The following is a 27,316-nucleotide window of genomic DNA, read 5'->3' as shown; positions in this document are numbered from 1 at the left end:
CCGGTTTTGGCGAGCGTGCGCAGTGAGTGCGAACCGAGTAGAACTTTGAAGAAATTTCCAGAAAAGAGAAGTTGCTCCGTTAATATCTGTCGTTCTAGTTATTATATTTAAGCAATCGAAAATATTCGCTGGTTTAACAAAAGAAAACAAATGTAAGTTGCCTAATTTAACATTTAAAATGCTCTTAATTACTTAATTATGGTAAATTTAGCGTTTTTATTCGAGTTCCATCCAGTTTCCAGATATTATCCATTAACACTGTAGAATCGAACAAAGACTTGACCAAAAATGATGATATATATCAATTTTATGGTAATTTAATATAAAAATGGTTAAAATTACGTTTGGTATCGTAATTTACACGCCATTTAGGTAATATACACAAAATTTTAATTGTTTTTTTTTCATGTTAATTTAATTATACATACGTCACACATAATCAAAGACACTAAACGTTTTACATAAATTATATTTAAAACTTGTATATAATTTTTCTAAAAATTATATGCAAGTTTCTAATAATTTCTTAATTAAAATTGAATTATATGAGGTGTGATCGGAAAGAAACTATTGTCCATGCTGTTCGGTTATTTGTGTATAGTATTGTATTTTTGCCAAGGATTTCTGTAGGCATTCGAGTGTCGGTTCTGATAAACTGTATTGTTTTTCAAAGTGGAATGCTTACTATGTGCAATTTCGTAATGTTATGTTCGAGAAGGAGTTTGAAAGTTGAGTGAAGAGCAAATTTTAAATTTTGCATTAAATTTGGAAATACACACAGACACACTTGAAATGCTTTAGGAGGTCTGTGGGAACTAAGTTGTTGGGTGAAAATGCAATCTTAGAAATTCAAGAAAACAGAATGAAGCAGGATTGTAACAAAGAGCATACTGATCAGAGTTTTTGATCATAAGGGGATTGTGTACTGGAAATTTGTTACTCTTGATCAGACAGTAAATTCAGACCTTTGAGGATGTTTGTCACAAGAGAGCAGAACAACTGTGCAACCTGTATCCTTCGACGTTTCTACTATTGCACACACTGCCTTCAAAATGCAAACATCTATGGAAAAAAAACAGTATGACAGTTTTCCCCTACCCTTCTTACTATCCAGATTTAGCCTCTTGTGACTTCTTTTCGTTCTACAGCCGTTGTTCTCGATCTGTTTGAAGTCGGGGAATGCTAAACTTTGATGATTTTTTCGTGGAACACTTACATCATCATTAAGCAGATGTGACAAACCTTTTTGAAATCAAGAGTGCACTCAGTCTAGTATATTATAATGGCATTTGCTGATTACATTCCCATACAAAAATTATTTTACATTGTATTGATATTTTTTGCAACAATTTTTAATTGTATATTTGATTTTTTTGTGGAACACTTGAAGTGGTTTCACGGAGCACCCATGCTCCATGGACCACAGATTGAGAATCATGGTTCTACAGAATGAAATTGAATTCAAAGGATAATTTTGATATAATTGAAGAGGTCCAGTTTGAATTGCAGCTGGTGTTTAGAATTTTCAAAACGGTGACTTCCAAGGAGCATTTGAGCCACAAGTATATTTAAAATAGTTAAATATTGAAATCTTTATAGATCAAATCTGGTTTCTTTTTTATTGCACTTTGTGTTAATGAGACTGTAGCAGAAAGAAATAAGATATGATCTTGGTATTAGAATAATTGAGTGGAAAAGGCTAAAATGAAAACTTTTTATCAATAGCATCTATCTTCTATCTCCTTCTCAGCACTATTTAAATTAATTAATAAATACACACACCTGTTTTATTAATTAATAATATCAATAACATATTTATTTCCACTTAGTTCTGTTTGATGTGTTACAGTTTCATTATATTAACAATTTTTTTCTGAGTTTTAAGTGAAAAAATCACAATTCATGATTACTCTCATTGTAAATTATGTATAAAAGTGAATATATAAACATTAAAAAAAAATTAACTAAATACAGTAGAGCATCGATTATCCGACTTAATTGGGGACTGGGGTTGGTCGGATAACTGAAAAGTCGGATAACCGAAAAGTATGAAAAAATTCATTATTAGTATAATGTATTAGACCTGGTTTAAATACTAGCCTCCCTTTCATGGTTGAGCCAGTGCTGCCAGCTAAAACATGCAAAAATTTAACAAAAATAATATTAAAGTAGCTAAGACATAACCAAATATTGTGGCGCCACATCACTAGCGGACATTTGAATTTGCCGACTAGAACGTGGTCGGTTAACCGATAAGTCAGTTAATTGGGGGTTGATAATCGATGCTCTACTGTATTACAAATATGAAGAAATGTCAGCATTACCAAACTACTGAATCTTTTGAGTTAAGATTTCTAAAACACTCAACACTATTGAGTTCTGGCAGATTCCTGTATTCCATTATCTTTGATTCCATTAACTTCTTATTAACTTTTATGATTCCATTATATATTATATCAAATCTTTGATCATTTGTCTTTTTACTACTTAGATCATTTTGGTTGCTTAAAATTCATTATGTAGTGGATGTCAAAGGATCAACTAAATCAATGGTATTCAAACATTTTAACAGTGCGACCCCAAGGTAATTTTCTGCATCCCCATTTGGGGTCGTGACCCATAGATTGAATACCACTGAACTAAATCATTCGCTGTATCAAAAGTTTACTATATAGGCCTACATGAATGAAGAAGACTAATAAAATTGCTTGCTATATCAGATTATCACTTTATAAGAATCAATGTATGAAACAAGTGAATATCTCAATACATATAATTATTTGGTTTGTAGATGGAAACTTTCATATTATTATTGCAGATTTAAGATTATTTTTTATTATATCATACATTGTACATTTTCAAAACATCATCCTGTTTCAAAATTTAAATCCTCTTGAGATCCACTACTAAAAAAACTTTTTTTAATTGAAGTTTTGTTATACTATTGACCTTTGGCTGTTGGACACTTGTTAGTAAATTATCATTTTTTTCAATTTTTTTTGTCTTCGGTCATTAAAAAATGGTATGTGTTATATATGACACAATGGATCTCTACCTGTACAAAATGCAAACTGTTCTGTTCATGCAAAAATGGTTTATTTGACTGTTTTTGTACAATAATTGACATTTTATATTTATATATGACATGGTTTGAAGCAATTTTTATTTGTCACAAGGCACAGATGGATTTTGCATTTGATACAGTACACTACAGCTCATACAGTTTTATATCAGTGCATTTGGCAGCAGTGATTTTTGCCATTTGCAATGATTTCTGGCATGTGTATTGCTCCACTTTTGCATTGTATTTTTCTGGGATGTAAAGTTGGAGTATTGTGGAGTATTTTTTTATTATTTTCCTTTTCTTCGTCATCTTCACTGTTCATTTTTTTATTTTCTGTACTATCTGAATGTAATAGCCATTTTGACACTTTTACTTTAAATTTAAAATATTGAAGTGTGTTTTTCTTCCTCTTTTTTATTGCTCTGCTATCTCTTCTGTAGACTATCCAAAAATTGTTTTCATTTCATCAGCAGTAAAGTTCAAAAGTTTTTCCAGGTGAATCAGTGATATTTGATTTGTGCATGATTTGTGGAATATAATTCAAGAAATATTCTTCAGACTGACACTTGTTACCCTTTCAGGGTTCTTCCTAAAATGCAGGAGCTGGTAGCAAGGGCTTAAGTCTATTTGTATGGCGCAATGGTGGAGTCTGTTACTGCACTGATGTCAAGAAATCTTCCTCTATTTACATAGCTAAAGCATCATTTTCATCATTGTCAAATGTATTATCTAATGACTTACATTCTTCAGGATGTAAGTCATTTGATGGTTGATAAATGTTCTGACTGGTTTAAATGTTTGGTCACTGTCTTCATCACTGGACCAGCCTTCTAGTCCACACAAATTTCTATCAATATCAAGTGTCCTATCGTGTTCCTTCCTTATTACATCTATTGACACTGAAAAAATTATAATAAATGTCAATGATTTAGTTTTAATATATGATTTATGATGATAATAATTTATAAATTCTTAACAAACAAAATCCTGCCGACCAGATAAATAACTATACAAAACCAAATCACAGAAATTAATTTATTAATAAAAATAAATAATTATTTTTATTAATAAATTAATTTAATAAAAAATTAAAATAAATAATAGAATACATATTGCTGACTAAATGACAAAATAACTATAAAAGAAAATAACTTACCAATATGAAAACAGTTCATAGGCTGTAATGTAATTATTGTAACACTAAGAACCAACGTGTCATATACGACACATTCAAAAGTTAGCTCATCTCATGAAATACTGTAATTAATATAGTTTTTTAAAAATACTCTTATATAATCTTAGAAGTCTCCTGAACATAAACACATTTAAATTGTAAGATTATAATCAATAGTTATAGAAAAAAAATGAATACTTACATGAAACAGCCATACTTGTGATCACTTCCAAAAACATGTGCTCAGACAATCACTTGTATTTTCCTTTATCTTTATCACAGTGGGATGCATGTGGTCTAATAAGCTTCACTTTGAATATTTAATAAGTACCATTTTATTAACAGGTGCATGACAATTGTATTGCAGATGATCTGATAAATCATAATGGCCATTGTAAATGTTTTTAAAAACCATGTTTTGAAGTTTGAACAAAAATTTAAAAAGTGTTTTTGCTCAAGGAGTTCTTAAGTCACTGTAGTTCTCCCCTTGTTCTTCATTTAACAATAAATAATGGCTTGTTTTGAAAATACCTTGTGAAATAAGAAATGTTTGCTTCACACGTAAGCAAGTATTTAATCAGACTACAATGGATTCTTGACTATAAAGTATTATATGAACTATAATGGAATATTGTTCAACAATCTTCAGTTCACATCAGAAGAATTGCAACATCATCTAATGAAAGTAGATTCCATTCCATTCCAATGAAATAAATATACTCCTGTATTTTGATGATAATAAGTAGACTAGTAGATAATAAATAGTAAGCAAATCATTGTAATTTTTCAATATTTTTGATGATGTAATTTATAGTGCAATGTTTGGATTAAGAGGTAATTGTATACTGACTGTTAATTACATATGACCCTTCAAAAACTTGTGGTCCCCTAATGTGTCATTTTTTGATTTAGGCTCCTAGAAATGGTTAAGACATGATTTGTGCTATTAATGTAAAGACACTAAAGCTTGTCAGTGCAATAATGGTTGACATTTCCAAGATATTTTCTCTAGTGGGGGGAGAATTACAAATATGCAAGTATTTAGAAGATACAAAAGACAATCTTGAAGTTATGCAAATAAATTGCTGCATTGACAAAAAGACTGTTTTTATACAAAATGAATCTGATAGAATTATTGGGTTGCAATTTGAAAAACTTGTAAACTTATAAATTTCCACTGTTGTTTGTCTGTCTGCCTTTCTTGATAATGGAGTTAGATGAAATACGAGACTGAATATGGAAACCTTAGGAGCAAGAGGCCCTGATTAATATATATGAACTTCTGATGTAAACCAGAAGTTACATTATTTCAATTTAAAACTTTTCTCCTGAAAACAGTTAATAGATGACTGGCATGACTGTTGTTAAAAGAAAAGTATATGTTCAGGGGCAAGCCACTACTAATTTGATGTGGAGAGCATATATTTTAAATTAAATAATTTAAAAATATGATTGTAACATTGCCAGGCTGTCACAATAAGTAATTGCTCATTACTTATTCACAAATAATAAACATACTTTCAATTCCAAAAATAGCTGTAACTGGAGATAGGATTAAATTCTTATTACTTAAATTTTTTGATGTTCATAGTTAAATGTCGATTATTGTTAGCACAATATGTCAATTTTTAGTGATTTTTGTTTTAGGCTGTGCCAATTAATAGTGCAAGAACATTGATATAAGAATGAAAATTTTCTTTTTTCCTTTTTTAATTACCATGTATTTTTCAAAAATACTTTTAAGTTTGCTACAGAACCTTTGTATAGTGATTAGCGAGATTGTGGCCAATGTTTTCAATGCAAAAATGTGAACGTTGGACGTTCAGTGCTACCTTCCTGTAAGCCTAGAAGTTTGACAATGGCGTTTGGAACGTCAGTGGAATCATGCTCAACATTCTAAATGCCATCATCAGATTTCTAGGTTTAACAAGGTGGTACTGAATGTCTGACATTCACGTTTTTCCATTGAAAACTTTGGCTGCAACCTCTCTAATATGCTTGAAATTTCTACTAATAACAAATATTTCAGAATAAATATTTGTTATTAGTAGAAATGGAATATTTTTTCTTAATGTGTCGATTATTAGTTCCTTTACTTTAACAATGCTCAAATATTTTGTAGTAATTTTACAAAATGTAATGAATATACGAAGGGAATATCAAGTCATTTTCTGTTTGAAAAATTTTATATCATCAAAAGAAAATAAATTAAACAAACAACTCTACTAAAATCTGATACATTGTAATACTAAAGCCAACCACTGCCATATGTTATCAGACTAAATAAAGGCTATAATATTAATAAATTATCAAACAATTTGATATTTGAGAGAGGTGTTAGGCTCCATCTCATAACAAATTTAATAATTATAATTTTTAATTAAATAATTTATATTAAACTGGAAGAAAGGAATTGGCCTGGAGGGGGACTCAAACCCACAACTACCGCTTACCATGCGGATGCATTGCCAATTATAATGCCCGGACCTTTGGCTAGTGTAATAATAACTCAGTTTAAGGAAAAATCATCACTTTGCTTTGCTTAGTTTCACTTACATTAACCACATTTGATCCTTTTAATATTGTATTCTAAAATATCAGTTTATAAATAGCAACTTGTTTCTTGTTCTATGCCATTTCTTTACTTTTTTGTAATTAATACAAGTACATAAATATTTGTTAAGAAATCAAAAGTATTATAATTTGCAAATCTTAAATGTTAGGATCATCAAGGATCTATCATCAAATCCTGACTTTGTCCTTGTAATGTTTATTTTTAATATTAATTCAGGAGTGATTAACTGCTTAGATTTGTTATAAATTTTATGTACTTCATAAAACTCAATATTTGAATTGCATTGGATTCATTTGATCTCAGTAAATGTTTAGTTATAAGTGTCTAAATTTCATTTAAGCTAGAACAAATATTTCTAGAATAGGAATGTGTTGCTTTTGTGTGCTTTTGATGACTATAAAATTTGATTAAAAAATAGTATTGTTTAATCATTTTCTTTTCAATTCATTTTGTCTAATACTACATTATACTACTTATTACTATTTTTACTGGCTGATATACGGAAGAAAAGTATGGTGATCTGGCAAAAATGATCCTTCCAGATTTTTACAGTTTTAGACTTGGGACACCTTGAAACATTGAGAAATGCAAAAAAATTCTGGGGTAATTTTTGTGTGTATGTGTGTATTGGGCATGATTTTGTTCACCCTGTTTGAAGCTTAATAACTCCTGTACTTTCTGTTGGAAATTTCTGAAATTTTGCAGGGTGGTTTGTTTATTAGGGAGATTTGATGCTACTAAATTTTGGTGTTAAATGTCGAGGTGGGGAGATAATGGAGGTTGAATGTATCTCCAGTAGGGGCAGACATAATGACACTTTTACTTGTTATTAGTATTTACAATTTTTTATAAAACTCATCCCTAGTCTCAAAATTTAGCTTTTTGCCATTTTATAATAGTTAAATATATAAAAAGTTTTTTTAATAAAATATGATAACAGATGGTGCCACCAAAATTTTAAATGTTGTTGATTTATTTGTAACAATTTTTTGACATTATTTGAAATACTTTTAAAACAGTAAAAATCTGTATTTAACAGAAATGCTCAGGAGAGAGAAATTTTTGTTATAGAGAGATTTCTATTTAATAGACTTTGCACTTATACATTGACATTAGAAAATATTGTTTAAGGTTTCCAGAAAGGTGAAAGCTGAAACAAAATGAGAAAGTCCAAAAGGTTTAAGCTTTCTTTGACAATTCTCTCCTTTTATACATTCATCCCTAGTTTCTAGAATGATCATCATTTTATTCTACTTGTGGAGACTTTCCATAATAAGAATGTTCCTATTCTCTCTAGTTAAAAGGTGTTGAATAGTCAAATTGTTTCTGATCCATTGTATGAATGTTACTGAGTTTGCCCTTCTATTATCTGTTGTCTTTCCCCACACCATTACCCAATAAAAACAACATTAAAGGCAACACATCCACATTTTTTATGTTATGAAGAAAGCTTGTTTTGTAGAAAAATAGACTAAAAATGTATGCTTTTCTGTTTCCATGTAAGAATGATTTCATTAATACAACATTTTTAATGTTGTATTAATGAAATTATTGAAATGAACTTGCTGAGAATGTCAGCATAAGTGTTGAGTCCATTTCCCACATTCTTCATGAAGAATTGAAGGACTAGAAAGTGTGTACAAAGAGATTCTGAGGCACAGCCCTATATTTCTTGAAATTTTTCTATACAGTATGTTATATTTTATATAAAGGATTTTTAAAATTTGTTAGAATTTCATAATTTTTCTTTAAGTATAGCGTTATGTGTTAGTGGTTCAAAAACTGTTTCATGGATATGGTTTCACATAACTGATGTATGGGTGTGCGGGCCCATTTTCTAAAAATGCTTTTATTTTATTATTTAGCAAGTATTTTAAAATTTTATTTAACACTATATTAAGGTTAAAATGAAATGTTAGCTTTATAACTAATAATTAATAGCAGTTTTTATCAATGGATATCAAGAGAAATATGACATTATCTGCATTTATATAAAATGAATTTATAGACATTTTCATGTAATTATTGAGTTATTTCATTTAAAACTAGTTGTTATAATTTATGTATGTATGTATGGAAACTTTTATATTTGACTGATAAAGAAAAAATTTATAATGATAGATTTTTGTGGAAAGGATTATAGTTTTATTTCATTTTATGTAGTTTGGGATGATAAACTTCTTAATTTTTTTATTATTAGTTGATGGTATTTTACCATTTTTTTAAATCAACTTATGAATGTACTTTTTCTTAAGAAATTTATTAATTTACAGGATGTTTCAATGGGTTTTAGCAACTTATATCTTCAATAACTATTTGTTAGTAGAAATAAAACACATTATATTACCATTATGAGTAGGCAAAAGGAAATCAGTAAACATGTGTCTAACACTTAATATTGCTTTTTTAAAATACAAACTCAAGTTGAAAATAAATTTCAGTGATATAATTTTAGAGAAATAAAATGATTTATCATGCAGTGGTAGAGAGGTTAGTTAAGGAAAATTGCAGTTCATCTATTTATGAACTTGCTGAGAATGTCAGCATAAGTGTTGAGTCCATTTCTCACATTCTTCATGAAGAATTGAAGGACTAGAAAGTGTGTACAAAGAGATTCTGAGGCACCTGACAACACAAAAACCTTGTGTATAGAAATCTCCCTGCAACATATCACACATTACAAGCTGGAACAGATTTCTTGACACAAACTGTTGCTAGTGATTAAACTTGGTGTCACCATTTTAATCCAGCAACTAAGCAGACAAGTAGGGAATGATGATATCAATCCTCACTTCTGCTTCAAAGACATGCTCATCTGCAACAGTTGGCAGTCATACCAGTTGTCTTTTTCTTGAGAAAGGACCCTTTCCTGCTGGAATGGCTTCAACATCAATACCACACAATAATTGTGAAACCTTAAGAGGTCTCCATAATGCTATCAAAAGCAGATGAGTGAGAAACTTGTCTAATGGCATTGTTCTTTATGAAAATGCCAGATTCACACAATATGAGTAATGACAAACATCTTGCAGTGTTTTTGCTGGGAGGTCTTGAACACTTCCCATACAATCTAAACCTCTGTCTGTGATTATTTCATCTTTGGGCCACTGAAAAAAGGCATTAGAGGGATGTTATTTTACCTATGATCAAGAGGTCCATGATATATGATGGAAGATTGGTTTTGACTACAACTAGTAAGCTTCTATGCAGATGGTATATGGAAAACCAGAATTGAGACTGACTAAACGATAGAGGTGACTATGTTTAGACATTACTGGTTAGATACCAGATTGAATGTATTTTGTAAGCATATTGGTAATTAAATAGTAGTGTATTTTGTTATATATATTGTATGTGTTTCATTTGAATGACCTATATACATAGAACCATCTTAAATTCATACTTTAATCCCAACTAAAAATCAAAATAGCCAAGTAAACACAATACTGATTTCATTGTCTGTTTTAAAACTAATTTTGGTTTTTGCTAGAATTGCAATTTATTGAAAACTGGTTTTGTTGCTAGTATTAATCTTGATGATATGAATTTTTCTTTTTAATTTAATTGAAACTTAATTTGAGTACTTATTAATCAAGTCAAACTTTTTGAAGCCATTTAGAATTTTCAATATTTTCATTTCTCAATAATACAGTTAAAATAAACATCAGAAGAATCTACATCATGTAATGCCATATTATTATTATTATTATTATTATTATTATTATTAATAATTTATTATCTTTAATATAAAATAAGAAAATTTATTACGGAATTAAAAAATCATTTGCCTTAATTCCTAATTAGATAAGATTTTGAAATGTTTTGATTACATTATAAATAACTTTTCAAAGATTGTAATTTTAAAGTTTAATTTATGAAAATTCATATTCAGTAGTGAGATGATGATTTAAATTTTTTTAAATGTAACTTGTAGTTAACTATTTTTATCTTGTAGATAAAAAATGGTAAAAGAAACAACATATTATGATATATTGGGTGTGAAACCAAACTGTACATCTGATGAACTAAAGAAGGCTTATAGAAAATTAGCTCTGAAGTATCATCCTGATAAAAACCCAAATGAAGGAGAAAGAGTAAGTAGTAATTTGCTTTGTGTTAACAATAATATTTGGAAAGTACTCAATAAGCTTAATGAAAGTGTAGATTTTTAAATTTATTATAAAATGTATTTTTAAGTAAAAATTATTTATTAAATTATAATTTTGTTCTGTTGTGTTATCAGAAAATGTCTTTATTGATTTTTGTTAGAAAAATAGAATATTGATAAACTAATTCTTTGAAATTACAATATAACTAATACATTACATCACTAAAAACTAAATTTATTTAAGTGAAAATTATATATAATGAAAATCAATTGTGAAGCAAAAATTGATTATAAAGAACCTATCAAGATGTCATGATATATGATCATGCTAGCTTTTGTAGTATAAATGTCACATTTAAAAGTTTGACATTTCAGAATTTTCAAACATGAGCTAAACTAGCTATTAATTTATTACTGTAACAATGAGCTAATCTGTTGTTTGTATTTTCTGTTTTTTGAGGAAATTGCTGCTTTAAAATTATGATATATCAAAAATAAGCCCATTTGTAGAAAAATCATCTAATAAGTGAATACATCAAACTAAATGTATCAAACAAAAATATCTTGAATATCAAAATCCAGTTAACAGAAACATTTTCAAAAGATGTATAGAAGTTGTTCTCACAGCTTGCATTACAATTCTGTTTTTAGAATAAATGATTAGAATTCAGCATTATGGATAACAGTTGGGCTCATAGTCATAAGAAACTTTAATAGAACTTTTTCTCCACATTTTCTGTCTTATTGATAAATTTATTTCTTCAGATAGGAATTTTAGCTGTAATTCAAAATCAAATCATAAAAAAAAGAGAATATTTAATATAATAACTGTGAATGAAGATGATGTGTAGTGTGTCTCACTAATTACTGTGGTGTGTCATACTTCGAATTTAGTTCAAATTGCCTTCTGGAATGAATTAAAGTTCAAAGTCCAAATCAATTTTTTTTTCCATTAGAAAAAATTGAAAATGAATTAGTAGGTCATTCTCAGGTCTTAAACAATACTCACTTCAATAAACTTAAAATAATAAATATACATAATTTAAGGTAAAAACAACATAATTAAATGCCCTAATAATAAATGAAAACATGAAAACAATAAATAAAATACTTAAATACTGTATAATAAAATAAAAATTGCATTTATTGGTTGCCCACCATAGACTTTGGCTGCCAGATTTGCTACATATGTACCACTTTCATACCTTGCAATAAGTTCATTTTTCATCTCAATCATTAATACTACAGCCTTCCTATTAGGCTTTGTTGCTTTAACAGCTGTCATTACATATCATAGATGTGTGAATTGATTATAACAGTTAGGAAACTTAACACATTATTCCTAATGTGAGATAGTATTCTTTGTTTAGAAGCTTATTTTAAACATTTTACTTGGCATTTTGTTTGAATAAAATCAAATTGAAATGTCTTCAGATAAAATGGCATATCAGATTATGTGAGCAGGTGGCATCAGAAGGTGGCATATCAGATTATTGTTTTGGAAAGGATGTAATGTATATGGGAATGATGCATCTAAACTTCAAACATAAAAGTTCTGTTCAGGAAATTTTGAAATAAAGGATACAAAATGTACTGGATGCCCAAAAACTATTAACAAAGAAAAATTTCAGGAAGAAATCATTAAAAATCAACAAACAACACACACTATAACCTAATATACCAAAAATAAAGTGTAAAAGAACTGAAAAATATGAGCATAACACAAGAGTGAGAGATGACTGTGGTGCACAACAGATGGCGTTTACGTTGAGTGCATTTTTTTCACTGAGCTTACAGTTTGAACTTTGAAGCATCATTTGAACTCCAAGGCAAGTTTTTGTTGATTTTAGTGTTTGAAATTAGTCAAAGTACAAGGTACCACTATATACAAGTTTTCTATACCACTATATAGAACTTTTCCTGTGCAAGTTCTTTGCACAGAAAGACTTACAAACATACACATGACTAATCTTAGTTTTGTCATGCATGCATTTGTAATGTAATAGTGACATGATTCGTACATTTTATAAATAACATGCATTATTCTTATTATGTCTTGTTTTTAATATGTTGCTTACATTGTATGTGATGATTTTAGTTTAGTGTGTAGCAAAGTTTTTTATAAATTTCTGTAATTAATAAAAAAAATTTTTATACATAGATGATATTCTTTGTTTCTAATCTTTTGGTTTTTGTGTTAACTATATGCAATTTCTTATTATAGAAATATAAATACATAGACAAATTTACATTGTATTAATACTTTATATATAAAATTTTAAAAAGTTTTGTAGAAAAGATAGATAAATATATTGATATATCAATACTTATTTAATATTTGTTTGATTTTATAGAATCATTTGTAAATGTTTAATGAAATGTTTAAAATCTGAAATTTGATTTCAGAATGAAATCTTGACATTTATTTTACTTTTTAGTTTAAGCAAATTTCTCAGGCCTATGAAGTATTGTCTAATCCAGAAAAGAGAAAGATATATGATCAGGGTGGTGAACAAGCAATAAAAGAGGGACATGCTGGTGGACATGGTGGATTCTCATCTCCTATGGATATTTTTGATATGTTTTTTGGTAGTGGCCACAGTAGAAGACGTGAATGTAGAGGTAAAGATGTGATTCATCAATTAGCTGTTACTCTACAAGAGTTATACAATGGAGCAGTTCGAAAACTTGCTGTTCAGAAAAATGTAATTTGTGACAAATGTGAAGGTGAGAATGGTTTATTTTAATTAATAATTATTAATTTTACTTATATAAAATTACATTGTAAAAACAAAAAAAAAAGTTGAAAGGAAATTTATTATAGACAAGGGATTAAGTTATCTAAGATGAGCATTATATAAAAGGTGATAAGTGCAGTGAAACCCATTTATATGGCTTGAATGGGACTGAGTCTGAACTATATGATCCAGAAAATTCATTAAGAACATAACACAGTTTATACATTTTATTTTATATTTTTAATTTCTTCTCCATTATTATAACCACGTTTTCTTTTAGATGTCATTTTTAGTGTTTACTGAACTTCACAAACAATAGAATATGACTGAAACTCAGTGAAACAATAGTAGCTGTAGATATTGAGTGAATTAGTTAATACTGTAACTTGTGAGGTTACAGTAGATTTACTGTATGATGTTGACACATGTTGACTGCCATGAGAAGCACACATTTTTGTTCAACAGGAAAGTAGCAATTTTTTATAATTGAAGATCTTAAAAGATTAGAAAAGATTTATTAAGATATTAAATAAACTCAAAGAATATCCCCATGGAATGCATAATAATGAACATAATATGCTGATTTATAGAAACAAGCCTACTGTTGCAAGCTGCAAATGTTACTCATGCAAAAATGCACTTAAGAGTTCTTTGATTTTTTTTTGTGTTTATAGGTTTTCCATATTTATATCTTTTACACTTCTGAGAATTGTTTTATAATCTGGATGAACCAGAAATCTACTAGTTGACTATTGAGATCTATTTGTTACTTTAGAAAGACATGATTTAAACTTGGACATAAACTAGAATAAAAGTAGATTTAAAGCTGCTTATAATTAAGTGGGCTCATAACAACAGAATTATAAATATTTTTACAAATTATGCTTTAAATTTAGTTTTATGAGAAAATAAAATAATCCAAAAAAAATCAATGAGGTTTAGCTTTTTTTTTCTTTTTTTTTAACTTAATCCTGTCTTAGAATCATTAAGATCTATAGGAATAATATGATAGTTATGCATATTAATTATAAAAGGAAACAACTTTTTAAGTTTTTCTCATAAGTTATAAATAAGAATATTCAACAACCCTAATTATTGATATGTCAGCTGCTTACCAAAATAAATTTTCAAAAAATATCTAAATTAAATTCTATTCAGACAGATGTAATACTTGAAAAAATTAATCATTACAATCAAAAATTAGTAGTAATTATTGAAATAAAGAAAAGGAATTCATTGGTGCACAATTTATTAAAAATATTTAAACAGAAAAATGGACTCGGCTTTTTAAACCAAAGAAAATAATGCAAAATATAATGCATTAATCTTTAAACATTATTGTTGTTTTTCTTATAAGAATCTAAAGCTTAATAAATAAGAAAAGAAGAGGGTGGAGTATTAATCATGTTTTTGTGTGTATTGATCTTCACATGTAAGTTAAAAATCATTAATTTTTTTTATAAAAAAACTTATTTAAATTGTTTAAAAATGAAGCATTAACATTTCATTTCTTTTAAATAATTTTGTTAAAACAGAGTGTAATGAAATGAAATAGTTAAGTTTTTTATATGAATGATATTAGTTTATTTATGTAGGATGTTTGAGATGGAAATTTAAAATAAAAATGTTTGAACTTTTTGTAGAATGATGGTATATACATTTTCACAGTTTTTTATAGGTAAGAGTGTCTGATGAAATCAAAATTGTTATTTACACTATTTGCATAAATTTTCAAATTACTTTAATTATTACTGGTTGTGTTTTGTTTTGTGGCCAATAATAGTGTAACTGATTTATCCATAGTTTAATGATATTATAGATAGATATTCCCTTATCTGAACACAGTAGAGCATCGATTATCTGAAACAATTTAGGACTGGGGTTGTTCAGATAACCAATCGTTTACGAAAAATATATTAAACACAAAACTGTACTGTATATTCTAAATAAACTATTTAAAACGATGGAGTCAGATTAAATATCAATCTTACGTAATTGTATTGTAGACAAATACATGAAAATTCAAATTTTCATTCTTTTCTGACTGACTTTCTGTACTGTATATATTTTGTATCACACATCTTATAAATACATATCTTACATAACGTAGTACATTAAAGTCAGTCTACAGTTTACATTGGTAGGGAGGGGAGAATGCTGCAGCATCAAAGCACTAGCGGAAATTTGAATTTGCTGACTGGAACTCTTTCGGTTAACCGATGTTTCAGTTGATTGGTATTCGGATAATCCATGCTCTACTATATATTCATAATTATATCTAAAGTTTAAAATATGAATAATATATAATAAGTAAATTTATTTATTTTTTAATTATGCCAATAATTTATAATTATAAATATTTAATTACAGGTCGTGGTGGTAAAAAAGGATCTGTGGAAACATGCCCAAATTGTAGAGGAACTGGAATGCAGGTTCGTATTCAACAGTTAGGTCCTGGTATGGTTCAACAAATTCAAACTGTGTGTCCTGAATGTCAAGGCAAACGAGAGCGCATAAATCCTAAAGACAGGTGTAAAAATTGCCAAGGTAGAAAAGTTGTGAGAGAAAGAAAGCTATTAGAAGTTCATATTGATAAAGGTAAGTGTAAATTTTAAACAGAAAATGTTAATTTCATAAATTCATTCAAATAATTTAAAAATTTGTCAAAACTTTGAAATTTACACTTGATAGCAAAATAGTTAAACAATGTTTTAAACAACTGTCTTTTGGCATTAAAGTTTTAGTAAACATGGTATTTATTAAAAGTTACTTGAGAAAAATTAGAGAAAAGCATAATTAAAATTTTTTTAAAAAGGCAGACTTGGCTGCCATCAATCTACAACTATACTGTGGGCTTAAGTTGTACATTCATGAAAAAAAGACAACAGAAAAAAATTCTTGTAGTGCACTCCTGTCATTGATGATTTTTAAACTAATTCAAATTTATGTAGTTTTCCTTATACACAAGTTTTTGTTCTAAAAATTAGATTCTCTTTTCTATTCTGCTATAAGCAGGGTATTTGTGTAGATTTAAAGCTCAAAATCATTAAACACTGCATCACTGCAATATAGCACAGAAAGGGTTTTTTTCCCTCATAGCCAAGGATTGTTACATACAGGTTTTACTAAATTTAGCAACTAATAATTTCATTTTTGCATAAACAACATAACCCAGGATTATCTTCATTTGAAGCATTTAAGACTTACTTAAAAATAATAATTTCCCTTCAAGTCGATTCTTTAATCTTTTTAACAGTAAAAAACTGGCTTGAAGATATAACTAAATCTTCAAAAAACAGCAAGCATAAAATATTAAAAAAATTACACAAGTTAAAACTGATCAAATATCGACTGTTTATTGTAGGATTTTTCACTTTTACAATAAAAGATTGATAAAATTTTTTCAAGCCAGTTTTTTACTGTTACTTCTGAATTGGACTGTTAAAAGGATTAAAGAATAGACTCCAAAGAAAATTATTATTTTTTTTATGTAAGTCTTTTAATGTATACAATGTAATTTTTATTAAAATGTTTTCAATTGTGAGATCCCAGGGAGGTAAGAGGGAGTCGTACCTCCCTTTCCGGCGACTCACTTGTCAAGGATGAATGTTACGTCAGTGGCGCGTTAACGCGAGTGGAGGAGGAGGAAGGATGGGGTCGACGATAAGGCGAAGCCGACAGTCAAGAAAGACACCATTTTATAACAAAACAAGATTTATTAAAAGCGAAACGAACAAAACTACACTTCTACCCTCATATACAAAAAGGGGGTCCGGAGAGAGAGAGTTTACAAATATTTATTCATACCTCTTAACAAGTCCATAATAGACGGAGTCCAGTAAAAGGAGTTGTAGACTGTCGTAAACGGGCACTTAAAACTGTAGAATTCTTTAGTACTTTAGAAAATCTTTATAAATTCTGTAATAGACGGAGTCCGGCGAATGGAGTCGTAGTTGGACACTGGCACTAAAAGAACTTAGAAACTTTTGTGGGTTCGGCGAATGGCGCAGTGTACGTCGTACTCGAGAGACGATCGGAGAGCCCTTTAGGGGGGAAGGAATCGTTTTTTATAGGTTTTTGATGAGAAAACCAGTCACATGATCGATAACTGATCACAATTAGGGCCATAGGTGTTCCCGGGATTTAAATAAACGACTAGTTTGGATGCTAACTGTAAACTATCGTGCAAGTTGATCTACCTGCTCCGAGGGAATAACGGCTTGTTGACAGTTAGGGGACGATTGTTGCCAGTCGAGGGTCAACAATTTCCCGGGTATGGAATGTTATTGATTAAGCCGTTTATAATAGGAGTGAAATAATTCAGAAATTTTAGGTTCTTAACTTCCAGATTTTACACAATAATTACGGTTTGACTCTAAAGTTCAATGTTTACATTGCCAATAAAATCTTAGATTTTACCTAGTTTATTAAATGTAGATTTATTAATACAGGTGTACCTAAGGTTACAACCATTTCATGATAAAACACCATAGATAGGGGTAGAAATATACAGTATGATAGTCCTATCATGATCTGACTTAACTATCCCTACCTATATGATGCTTTGTCCATTCCAAGTGTTTCCACCAGTCCAGTTTTTGTGTTGTGTGTCTAAATGTCCAGGCTAGGGTTTCTCATTTTCCGGTCTTTTGCTTGTCCTGGGATTTTGGGGAAAAATGAACTGTTTCCTGGTATAGAATTAATTATTTTTAAGATATAAAAAATATCTTGAAATCAAATGATATAATTTTTTTCATTTTCTAAAGTAATTTAATACGTTCTGCAACCTCCAAAATCATACTAATAATGCTGTATAAGATATATATTAAAAATTACCTTTGAATTACATAGAAATTTTCACAAATAGAAAAAATTTATTAAAGTTGGCTGGAAACTGTATACAACAACAACAACAAAATGCTTTGAATTGAGTTGAAAATTTAAAAAATATGAACTTAGATCAAACTTCTAACTTAAAAGGAAATTTTCGTTTTTAAAATCTTATTATAAAAATTTACAATAATATTTTGTATTAAGATTTTAAAAAGCAAAGATAGTCAATATTCCTATCACTCAATCTGATTCTTATTTTAGTAGTGAAAAGTTCTGCTTCCGAGAATGCTCTTTCCGATTCAATTGATGTGAATGGAATTGTGTTTAATGCCATTAAGAGAAGACAGATGTTTTTTTTTCCATCCGCAGCCTGGAAGATTTCTAGTTCATTTTTGAGATTGTAGTACTTCTTTTGCTCTCTAGTATTCTTGATTTGTCTACCTCGGCTGCTTTAATAGAAACATCAAACTTATAGACCAATAATTCGGCAGTTCGTTTGTCTTTAATAATCAGGTTATGAAGAAAAACTTCATACTTGCAGACTTCGTACTCGTTTGTATCCTTGCCCAATTTGCACAACTTGGCGTTATGCAGTTATTGAAGCTACTGGGCATGGTTAAAAATTAAAACGACATAAGCACAATTATTCCAGATATTGCAGGTTCTGATAAGTAAAGAATTTTCAGAGTCCTGCCACAAATAAGCTACATATTGATTATTGATCATTTGTGACATGCCATAACAAACAAAAATTTTTAAAAAAGTAATAAATAGGTTTAAAATTAATAAATACAAATGTATTCTGACAGTTTATGGGTTAATTATACTTTCTATTTGCAAAATTTCCTCAACCTTAATACAAAATAAGAAAAAAGTGAATTTTTAAGAAATTTGCAGGATTTTCTGGGATGACAAGAATTTCCTAGAATATTTCTTGGGTTAAAAAAAAGGGATCAGAAACAGTGTGATAATTTAATTATCAAGTCATTTATAACAACATTCCAGAGTATCAGTCCAGATACCAAGCCTTGAATGCATATGTTAAAATTATAGATCCTGCCATCAGGATACTGTCGATAGATATGGGTCCCACCATCTTTTTTCTTTCTTTTATCATCATTCCCAAAGGCCTACAAACAGCAAAGCATGCTTGTGGTGGCAGAGATGCAGAGTGACCATTATTAATGAATGCAAATAGATTTAGAAATATAAAAATATTAAAAGACATCAATTTCTTCTTTCCTTGCTGTAAAGTGTCACACAATTTAACAAAGGCATCTTCTGCAGAACTCTGGGACATGAAACTGTGTTGGTTGTTGCTCAAAAATCTTTCATAAGATTTGAAACTTTCTTTAAATAATAATTTTAAAAAATGTATGGCAAATGGCAACTCAATACTACTACTACTACTACCACTTGATGAAATACATTATGTATGTAACTTTGAGAATCAGGCAGTTGTTTTTCTGTGGATTTGCAAAAAAAGGAAATTATAAGAAACTTTTCTTTATTCTGTCCAGTTTCCACAGAGTTAAAAATGGGAGACAATCCATTGTTAATTTAATGATAAACAATTGACTAAGAAACTCATATTAGAAGGGGATCTTCGAAGCAAAACGTCTCTTCCCCTCTCATTGATGTGAGAAGGTATTGAAATAAAATTTTAACAACTAATTGTTAACATGTGAGAAAGTTGACATTTAAACAAGTCCACAGGAAGAATCTAAAACAATCGAAAGAAGGAGTAAACTATCCACCCAAAGTAGACTAATCCTCACTGTCCTAGCCAGCCCAGTGATGACACATTTGAAGTGTCATAACTATCAGCAAAGGATCATGTGATCATATTTCCCACACCTGATGAGGATATAATGACAGCACACCCAATCTTCGGGACGATGAATTTCAAAAGAATATCTTTTGCCTAGTGAAATGTGTGACTTCCAGATTGTTTCCTTGTTCCCTCGGTTACCTCGCTAATGACTGCCTCATGGATTTTCGAATAGACAGGATTGGGAACTAACAGACAACTGTACAAGGTAGAATACTTTCGATTACATTTGTAAACTCTCTCTTTCTCTTAGTTAGAATAGATAGTACGAGGGAATGATATCCCTAGAACCTTGCGAGAGCTGTGTATACACCTGTTAGGTAGCTGTATGTTGTAATCTGGGTTTATATATATATATATAAATATTAAATTTGTTATTTCATTAAACATGGTGCTGACTCAATTAATTGAAACATGGACTATATCAACTTGCCTACAACCTCTCCACTCGACATTTTAACAACCCTCCTATTTTAAATAGCCATCCAGTAACAACAAGAGCGGTCTTTGCTAGACTGATGCTGCTCAAAGGTTAGGGACCAAACTCCTAACCCACGGATTATCTCACATAACCACATCTGTACCCCAATAGAATTACTTTGATTTATTTAAGAATGAACTTCTAACATTTATTTTAGTGTAAATGTTAATAGAGTTGATTTTTATGATTCAATTGAAATTTGCTAGGAATGGAAGATGGACAGAGAATTACATTTAGTGGTGAAGGTGATCAAGAACCTGGACTTGAACCTGGTGATATAATCATTGTTCTTGATGAGAAAGAACACGAAGTATTCCGCCGAAGTGGACATGACTTGATTATGAGAATGGAATTAACATTGACTGAAGCTCTTTGTGGATTCCAAAAATGTATTAAAACTCTAGATGATAGAGATCTTGTGGTAACTGTCATCCCAGGTAAATATCTTTTTAAATTTATATTTTTCACTTATAATTTTGTTTTGTTTAAACCTTTGTTTATTTACTTGTAATGTTAATTATAAAGGTGAAGTAATTAAACATGGAGCAGTTAAATGTGTGCTTAATGAAGGTATGCCCCAATATAAGAATCCATTTGAAAAAGGTCGTCTGATTATCCAATTTTTGGTTCATTTCCCTACGCAAATTGATCCAAGTGCTGTAGCCAGATTAGAAGAGCTACTTCCAGCTAGGTTAGAAGTAATCATTCCAGATAATGCAGAGGAGGTATGTTTTTATATTTCTATTTCACTTAACTATTGCAGGTATGTAACATCATGTACTGATTTTCAAATAACTGATCCTTCATATATGTTCAAATTTAAAATTTTCTCTCAATGTTTATTATATATATTTTTAAAAGTACTAAATACATTTTATGAAATTAATGTAAGATATTTGTATGTCAAATTATGATGCTCATAACATTCCATTTCTAAATGGAAATGAAATGAGAATTATAATTTGATAAAACAATAAGATATTTAATTTGAATCTGATCAATATCTACTAGTCATTTTTGACAGAAAAAGACCATCAGTTAATCTGTCATTTTTGTAAAAATTATAATTTAATTTTAATTAGTCACATTGTAGAGAGAGAATTTTTTTTCTGTAAATGATAAACAGGTGGCTTAAATTGAAGGAAATTGATTAAATATTGTTGTTGTTATTATTATTTATTCTTGAGAAAAATATCACCACCACCATCATCATAGCCTTTGCTATTGTAAAAGTATGACATTAAATATTTCTAAATTGATTTGCTTAAAAGACATTATACTTTTATGTTTGTTATAAATATTACAATATGTATTAATTCGTACATGCATACTTTAAGTTTTAAAAATAAAAATGATGCATTTAAAAATTTTAGCCATATTTTAAGAATTTCAAATAATAATAAATATATCATCAACATAATAAAATTAATTTTATTTTAAACTAAATATATTTATTTATAATTTACATAATCCTCATAATTTTCATTATTTTATAATACAATTAATAATTTTGTATTTTTAATATTGGCTGTTAAATTTATTTTTTTAAACTTAATTTTGTTTTTGAATTGGAATTTCATTTAACAATTACATAGTCATAAGAATAATTTATATTGTACTTTTGTGATTAATATGGTTTAAAAATAATGACAGAGCATAATATTGATTATTGATCCTTACTGTAATATACAACAAATAAATCAATGTGCAATGAATTTCACACTAAATTATAAATTCAAAATTTCATTTTGATTCAGACTGCATCTTATCTAAATTTATACAAATGAATAAAATAATCTTTTCAAAATTTAAATTTTTTTATCCAAAATTGTGATCAAATATCTTTAGAACTATAAACAAAATTTTATTTGAATATGTTGGAATTGAAAATGTCAGGAATTCAAAAATTCTGGATTATTGTAGATGTCCAAACTAGCATGCAATAACCTTGAATGTTGTTAATTTAGTATCCTCTGAAAAGTAGCCAATAATCCAAAATTGTTCAATGATGATCAAGTCCAGTAATATTCTGCAGATCTGAATTTTTTTGGACATGTGGTGCACCAAAGAGCCTAGATGGAAATCAGAGCAAAGGTGGGAATGTTGACTATGGGAATGAATGTGGTGGTGTTAAAATAAAAAGACTCATTACATCACCTTATTTGTGTTGGATCAAATGATTTCATTGGTGCTTTCTGTATAATTGTCAGAGGTTGGTGTAAAGATCATTCAGGATCAAACTTGAAAGCATCACCAGATGGCTACAGGTTTCAAAAAGAATTCAAATCTAACTGCCTGTAGTAGTGTACATAAATGGAGTCTTTCATGAGTTGTTTTGGTGTTGCTTTCAACCATCATTTGGCAAAGTCAGCAAATGGAATAAACAGGTCTGTCCAACTTCTAAACAATAGACTGCACGTTTAAATCAGACTGTTGCCACTATAAATATTTGCAACCAACTGAAGACAATTCAACAATACAATTATTAATGAAAGTGTAATAACAAATCAATCACAGTAACAAAAATGTTAGTGATTGATTTTGAAAAGTCTGAAATATTAGTATAGGCTGTGTATTGCAGATTGTACCTTTAATGAAGAGGGATTGGTGAGAATTTCAATCTGAAATGCATATAAATAAAATATCTGAGAAAGTATCGTTTCTGAGTAATTCTTGAACTCGGGTGAGCATCAGATTCGAAGAACATGACATTTTGGTTTATTCATCCAAAACCTCTTTTAAGTGGCTATAAAAGTGACTAATTATATAATCAGTTACTGGCAATATTGCTAATTTTAGCTTCTTATTAAAAAATATTGTAGCCTATATAGAAAATCAGTGTAAGAGAAAACTAAGCAGGAAATTAGATGTAAAAAAAATGTTATTTCAGCATAATACAGGTTTTAAGCTGATGAGAGGTTGGAGATACTTATAAATTATGCAAGTCAGTTGTCATCAGGAATTAAATCACTGCTGTCTGGCTTTTTGGATAGAAGAATCCTTCATCTGTATGAGGAATTCTTCTCTGAAAAGGATGAGTTGTCACTAAATTCAACAGCATCCAAATCATACTCAGATATTTATTAACACATCCATAGTATTCTTTTATGATGATAAGGGATGAGATGTGATTCTCCTTCCTTGATATAGCTGAAGAATACTGAATATTGAATGCATAAAATTTTATAGTCAGCTTGTGCTATCTTGTTTAATTGCCTATATAAAAAACCAAAATGACATCTCTAGCTGCAAGAAATAAAAAGATTAATTCAGAAAGACAAAGGTCTTAAATAAGTTTTATCTATATATGAAAATATTGCTACTTCAGTAGGAATCATGTTCTAATAATGATAAAACAAAGCAGTTCCTTGAAATTTTAAGATTTAGTAAACAATGGGCTTATAATAAAACAAATAACTTACTGGAATATACTTAAAATAACCAACACCTTAGTATTTCCAGCAACGATATATTTTATTAAACATTTTTATTTTATTAAATACATTGTTGCTGGAAATACTAAAGTGTTGGTTATTTTAATGGGCTTATAGGTTAGAGACAATCCTTCTGGCAATTCTAGTGTTAATGCTGAAGGAGTACCAGTTATTGGCTTGGTGATCATTGAAAAAAGTTTCATGTAAAAATGGACATCACCCAGGCTTGATGCTTTCAATGATCGTTGGCTTCAAAGATTCAAATAATGACACAGCATTTGAAATCTAAATATCTTGGGAGAATAATAATCTGCTGACCATGTTTTTTGCAGAGCAGATGTTTTTGGGGAGTTTGGTAGAGAGTAATGATTTATTACCCTCATGGATATATACAGCATTAATGAAACTGGTAAGGAAAGTCACAATAGCCAAAGTCCGCTGTTAGCTCCTTTCTCATCATGACTAGCTAAGATAATTAAACAAAATACAGACAGAATTAGTAAACACTAGTTATAGGAAAGTCCAAGAAACCTACATGCCATGGTTATTTACAAGAGTTTGTCATTATTGTAGAAAACAGTAGTGTTTGGATTTTTAAAAAGTGATGGCAACAGCAAATACATGGGGAAAACCAAAGAATTTAGAAAAATGCTTTTCCAAGATTGACAAAGCCATTTTTGTTATGAACAATTGCTAAGCATATCTACCTGCTTGCAAGCTTGTTTTTGGAAACATTTACATCATACAAATGCAAATATTACATTATTTTAAAATCCTGGCCAGTCTCCTGATCAACTTATATCAGATATTTATATGAAAGCTGGTGAACAGTGATAGATTAAAATTCAATGATGGTGCAATGTTTAATACACTGTTCAGTGTAGACCACTCGATGTGCATCACTACAATGTATCCTGTGAAGAGGATTCTTCTGTTGATGAAGTCCACCAGCAACATACAAATAATTTTTCAACCTGAACCCGAGAACAGTCCAGTGGTTTATTTTTAAGAAACTGAACTAATGATTGGTTATACATATACATAGGTGAAAGTGAAGTTATGAGTGTTTTGACTGAAAGAATTGAAAACATTACAAATCCACCAAACTGAAAAAACAGAAAAGAACAATGACTCTACTAGGCAACTGAACATATCACAAAAGTCCAATTATCAGAAAGAAGTGCTATTAAGATGTATCCAAAGTGATGAATCTTCACACCATACTAAATAACTTCTATGAAAAGAAAGTATAGAGCTAAAGCAATTCCAAATATATACTGTGATGTGTTGGGAAAAATTGTTTATATGCACATGAATCATTATGAAGGTTGATGTTATGTAATAACACTTCATTCACATGGCATCCTTTTTACAGAGGGTTGCAGTTGATGGATAGTTCTCCACTCTTCAGGGTTGTAGGCTTTTCCCAAGCTTGAGCCAGTCCATTTTTTGATGTTGTCCTGCCATGTTAGCCTAGGTCTTCCTTTTCTATGTCTGCCCTCCACCATTCCTTGAACTGCAATTTTCATCAGTTCCCCTGAGTTCCCTCTTATTATGTACCCATCATATACTGTTTTTCTTCTGGATGCTGACCATCAGATTTCTTTTCATGAAATCTACTCATTGGTTATTCTATCCATCCTATTAACTGCCTCTTGGTTTATTGTCCATGATTTGCATCCAAATGTAACCACACTCAAATCATTGTTTTAAGTATTTTTAGTTTCAATTTTTTGCATACATTTCTATCTCTTAATACTTTGTGAAAGTATCTTTAGCCTTTCTTATTCTGTTTTTAATTTCATAATTAAATCTGTTATCTCAGTTATCCAACTTCCTAGGCACTCAATACTTCATTGTTAAGCTTTCTATAGGTTTTTCAATCACAGTAAAGTCATGCATAGTAAGATTACACATACTTTTTAATCAGTCCAATGATAAATAAATTGGAATCATGCAGTAGTATGTGTGCTGATACAAAATTTACAGCAATATCTGCAATGTTCAGATTGCATATAATTTATCAAATTTTGTGAAATTACAAAAAATATCTGGTAATACAGCATTTTCAATAATTTGTAGCACTTTAGGTTATAAATTATACTGTATATTTTATTATTGAAATTTTGTACAATAGCTATGGACATTTTTTAAAGTATGTTATGCTTAGGAATTTGTTTATTAAAACAATTAAAAAAGGAAACAAATGTATTCCAAATGATTTCTTCATTTTCTGCATAAAAATTTCTTTTTATATAATACAAAAAATATTTTAGATGAAATTATATCCATAGTAAACATTTTTATTAGTTTTATTATTATTTTACATTAATACAATTTTTTATTCAGGTTAGTTTAATAGAATTGGATCCGGAGCAGGAAGCTAGAAGACAACGCACACATAAACAAGTGTATGAAGAAGACGACGACTATGGTCATCAACGTGGCGGAGTTCAGTGCCAGACTCATTAATTCGTTTTCTTTTCAAATATTATAACTGTAAGCCTTCGTGATACTTATGGCACTTAAATTTTATGCACTTTAAAATGAACAAATTATATAAAAAGGACATTGTTTATTTATAATGGATTTGTGAAAAGTTGTTGGAAACGGAAATCGTTGCATTGAATAACTGAAACGAAGTTACCTCTGACAAAATTTCCATCTTGTTGCTTTAAATAAATTATTGTATATGCTAAAATATTTGGTTTGTGTTTATAAGATTATTTTATTAGATAATGCTTCCTACAGTATTTATATTAGTTTTATATACATATATAAAAATGTAATTTTTGAGGTGAGCACCAAAAATCTTAGGGTTATTGTAATGTAACTAGTTGTACATCCACATTGTTTATGATATATATATATATATATATATAAGTAATTATATACAATATAAATATGTTTGATGAAATCTAAAGTGAATACTTATAAACAAGTATTCATTTGACTTGTGTTCTTATAAATTTCCAGTTTGAAATGTAAACAAACAGTAATGTCGGTTATATCAAAATTTTGCAGTTTTTCGAAATTCATATTAGAAAATAAAGTAACGTTATGTGATTTGATCCTATA

At 29.1% G+C, this 27,316-nt stretch overlaps 1 protein-coding gene across 1 annotated transcript; it reads left to right on the top strand.

Moving 5' to 3' along the window:
- Window positions 1-27,316, top strand: Droj2 (DnaJ heat shock protein family (Hsp40) member A4-like). The gene is made up of 7 exons (XM_067278474.1): window positions 1-152; window positions 10,769-10,907; window positions 13,360-13,648; window positions 16,030-16,257; window positions 21,011-21,241; window positions 21,330-21,529; window positions 26,588-27,316. The coding sequence occupies exons 2-7, from the start codon at window positions 10,776-10,778 to the stop codon at window positions 26,708-26,710; spliced, it is 1,203 nt and encodes a 400-aa protein (XP_067134575.1). The 5' UTR covers window positions 1-152; window positions 10,769-10,775; the 3' UTR covers window positions 26,711-27,316.

The sequence above is a fragment of the Centruroides vittatus genome, unplaced genomic scaffold (genome assembly GCF_030686945.1).
Source record: "Centruroides vittatus isolate TY-2023 unplaced genomic scaffold, ASM3068694v2 contig_801, whole genome shotgun sequence".
In the NCBI taxonomy this organism is placed as follows: domain Eukaryota; kingdom Metazoa; phylum Arthropoda; class Arachnida; order Scorpiones; family Buthidae; genus Centruroides; species Centruroides vittatus.
Note: the sequence above shows the minus strand (reverse complement) of the source record. Positions and strands in the feature narration are given on the sequence as shown.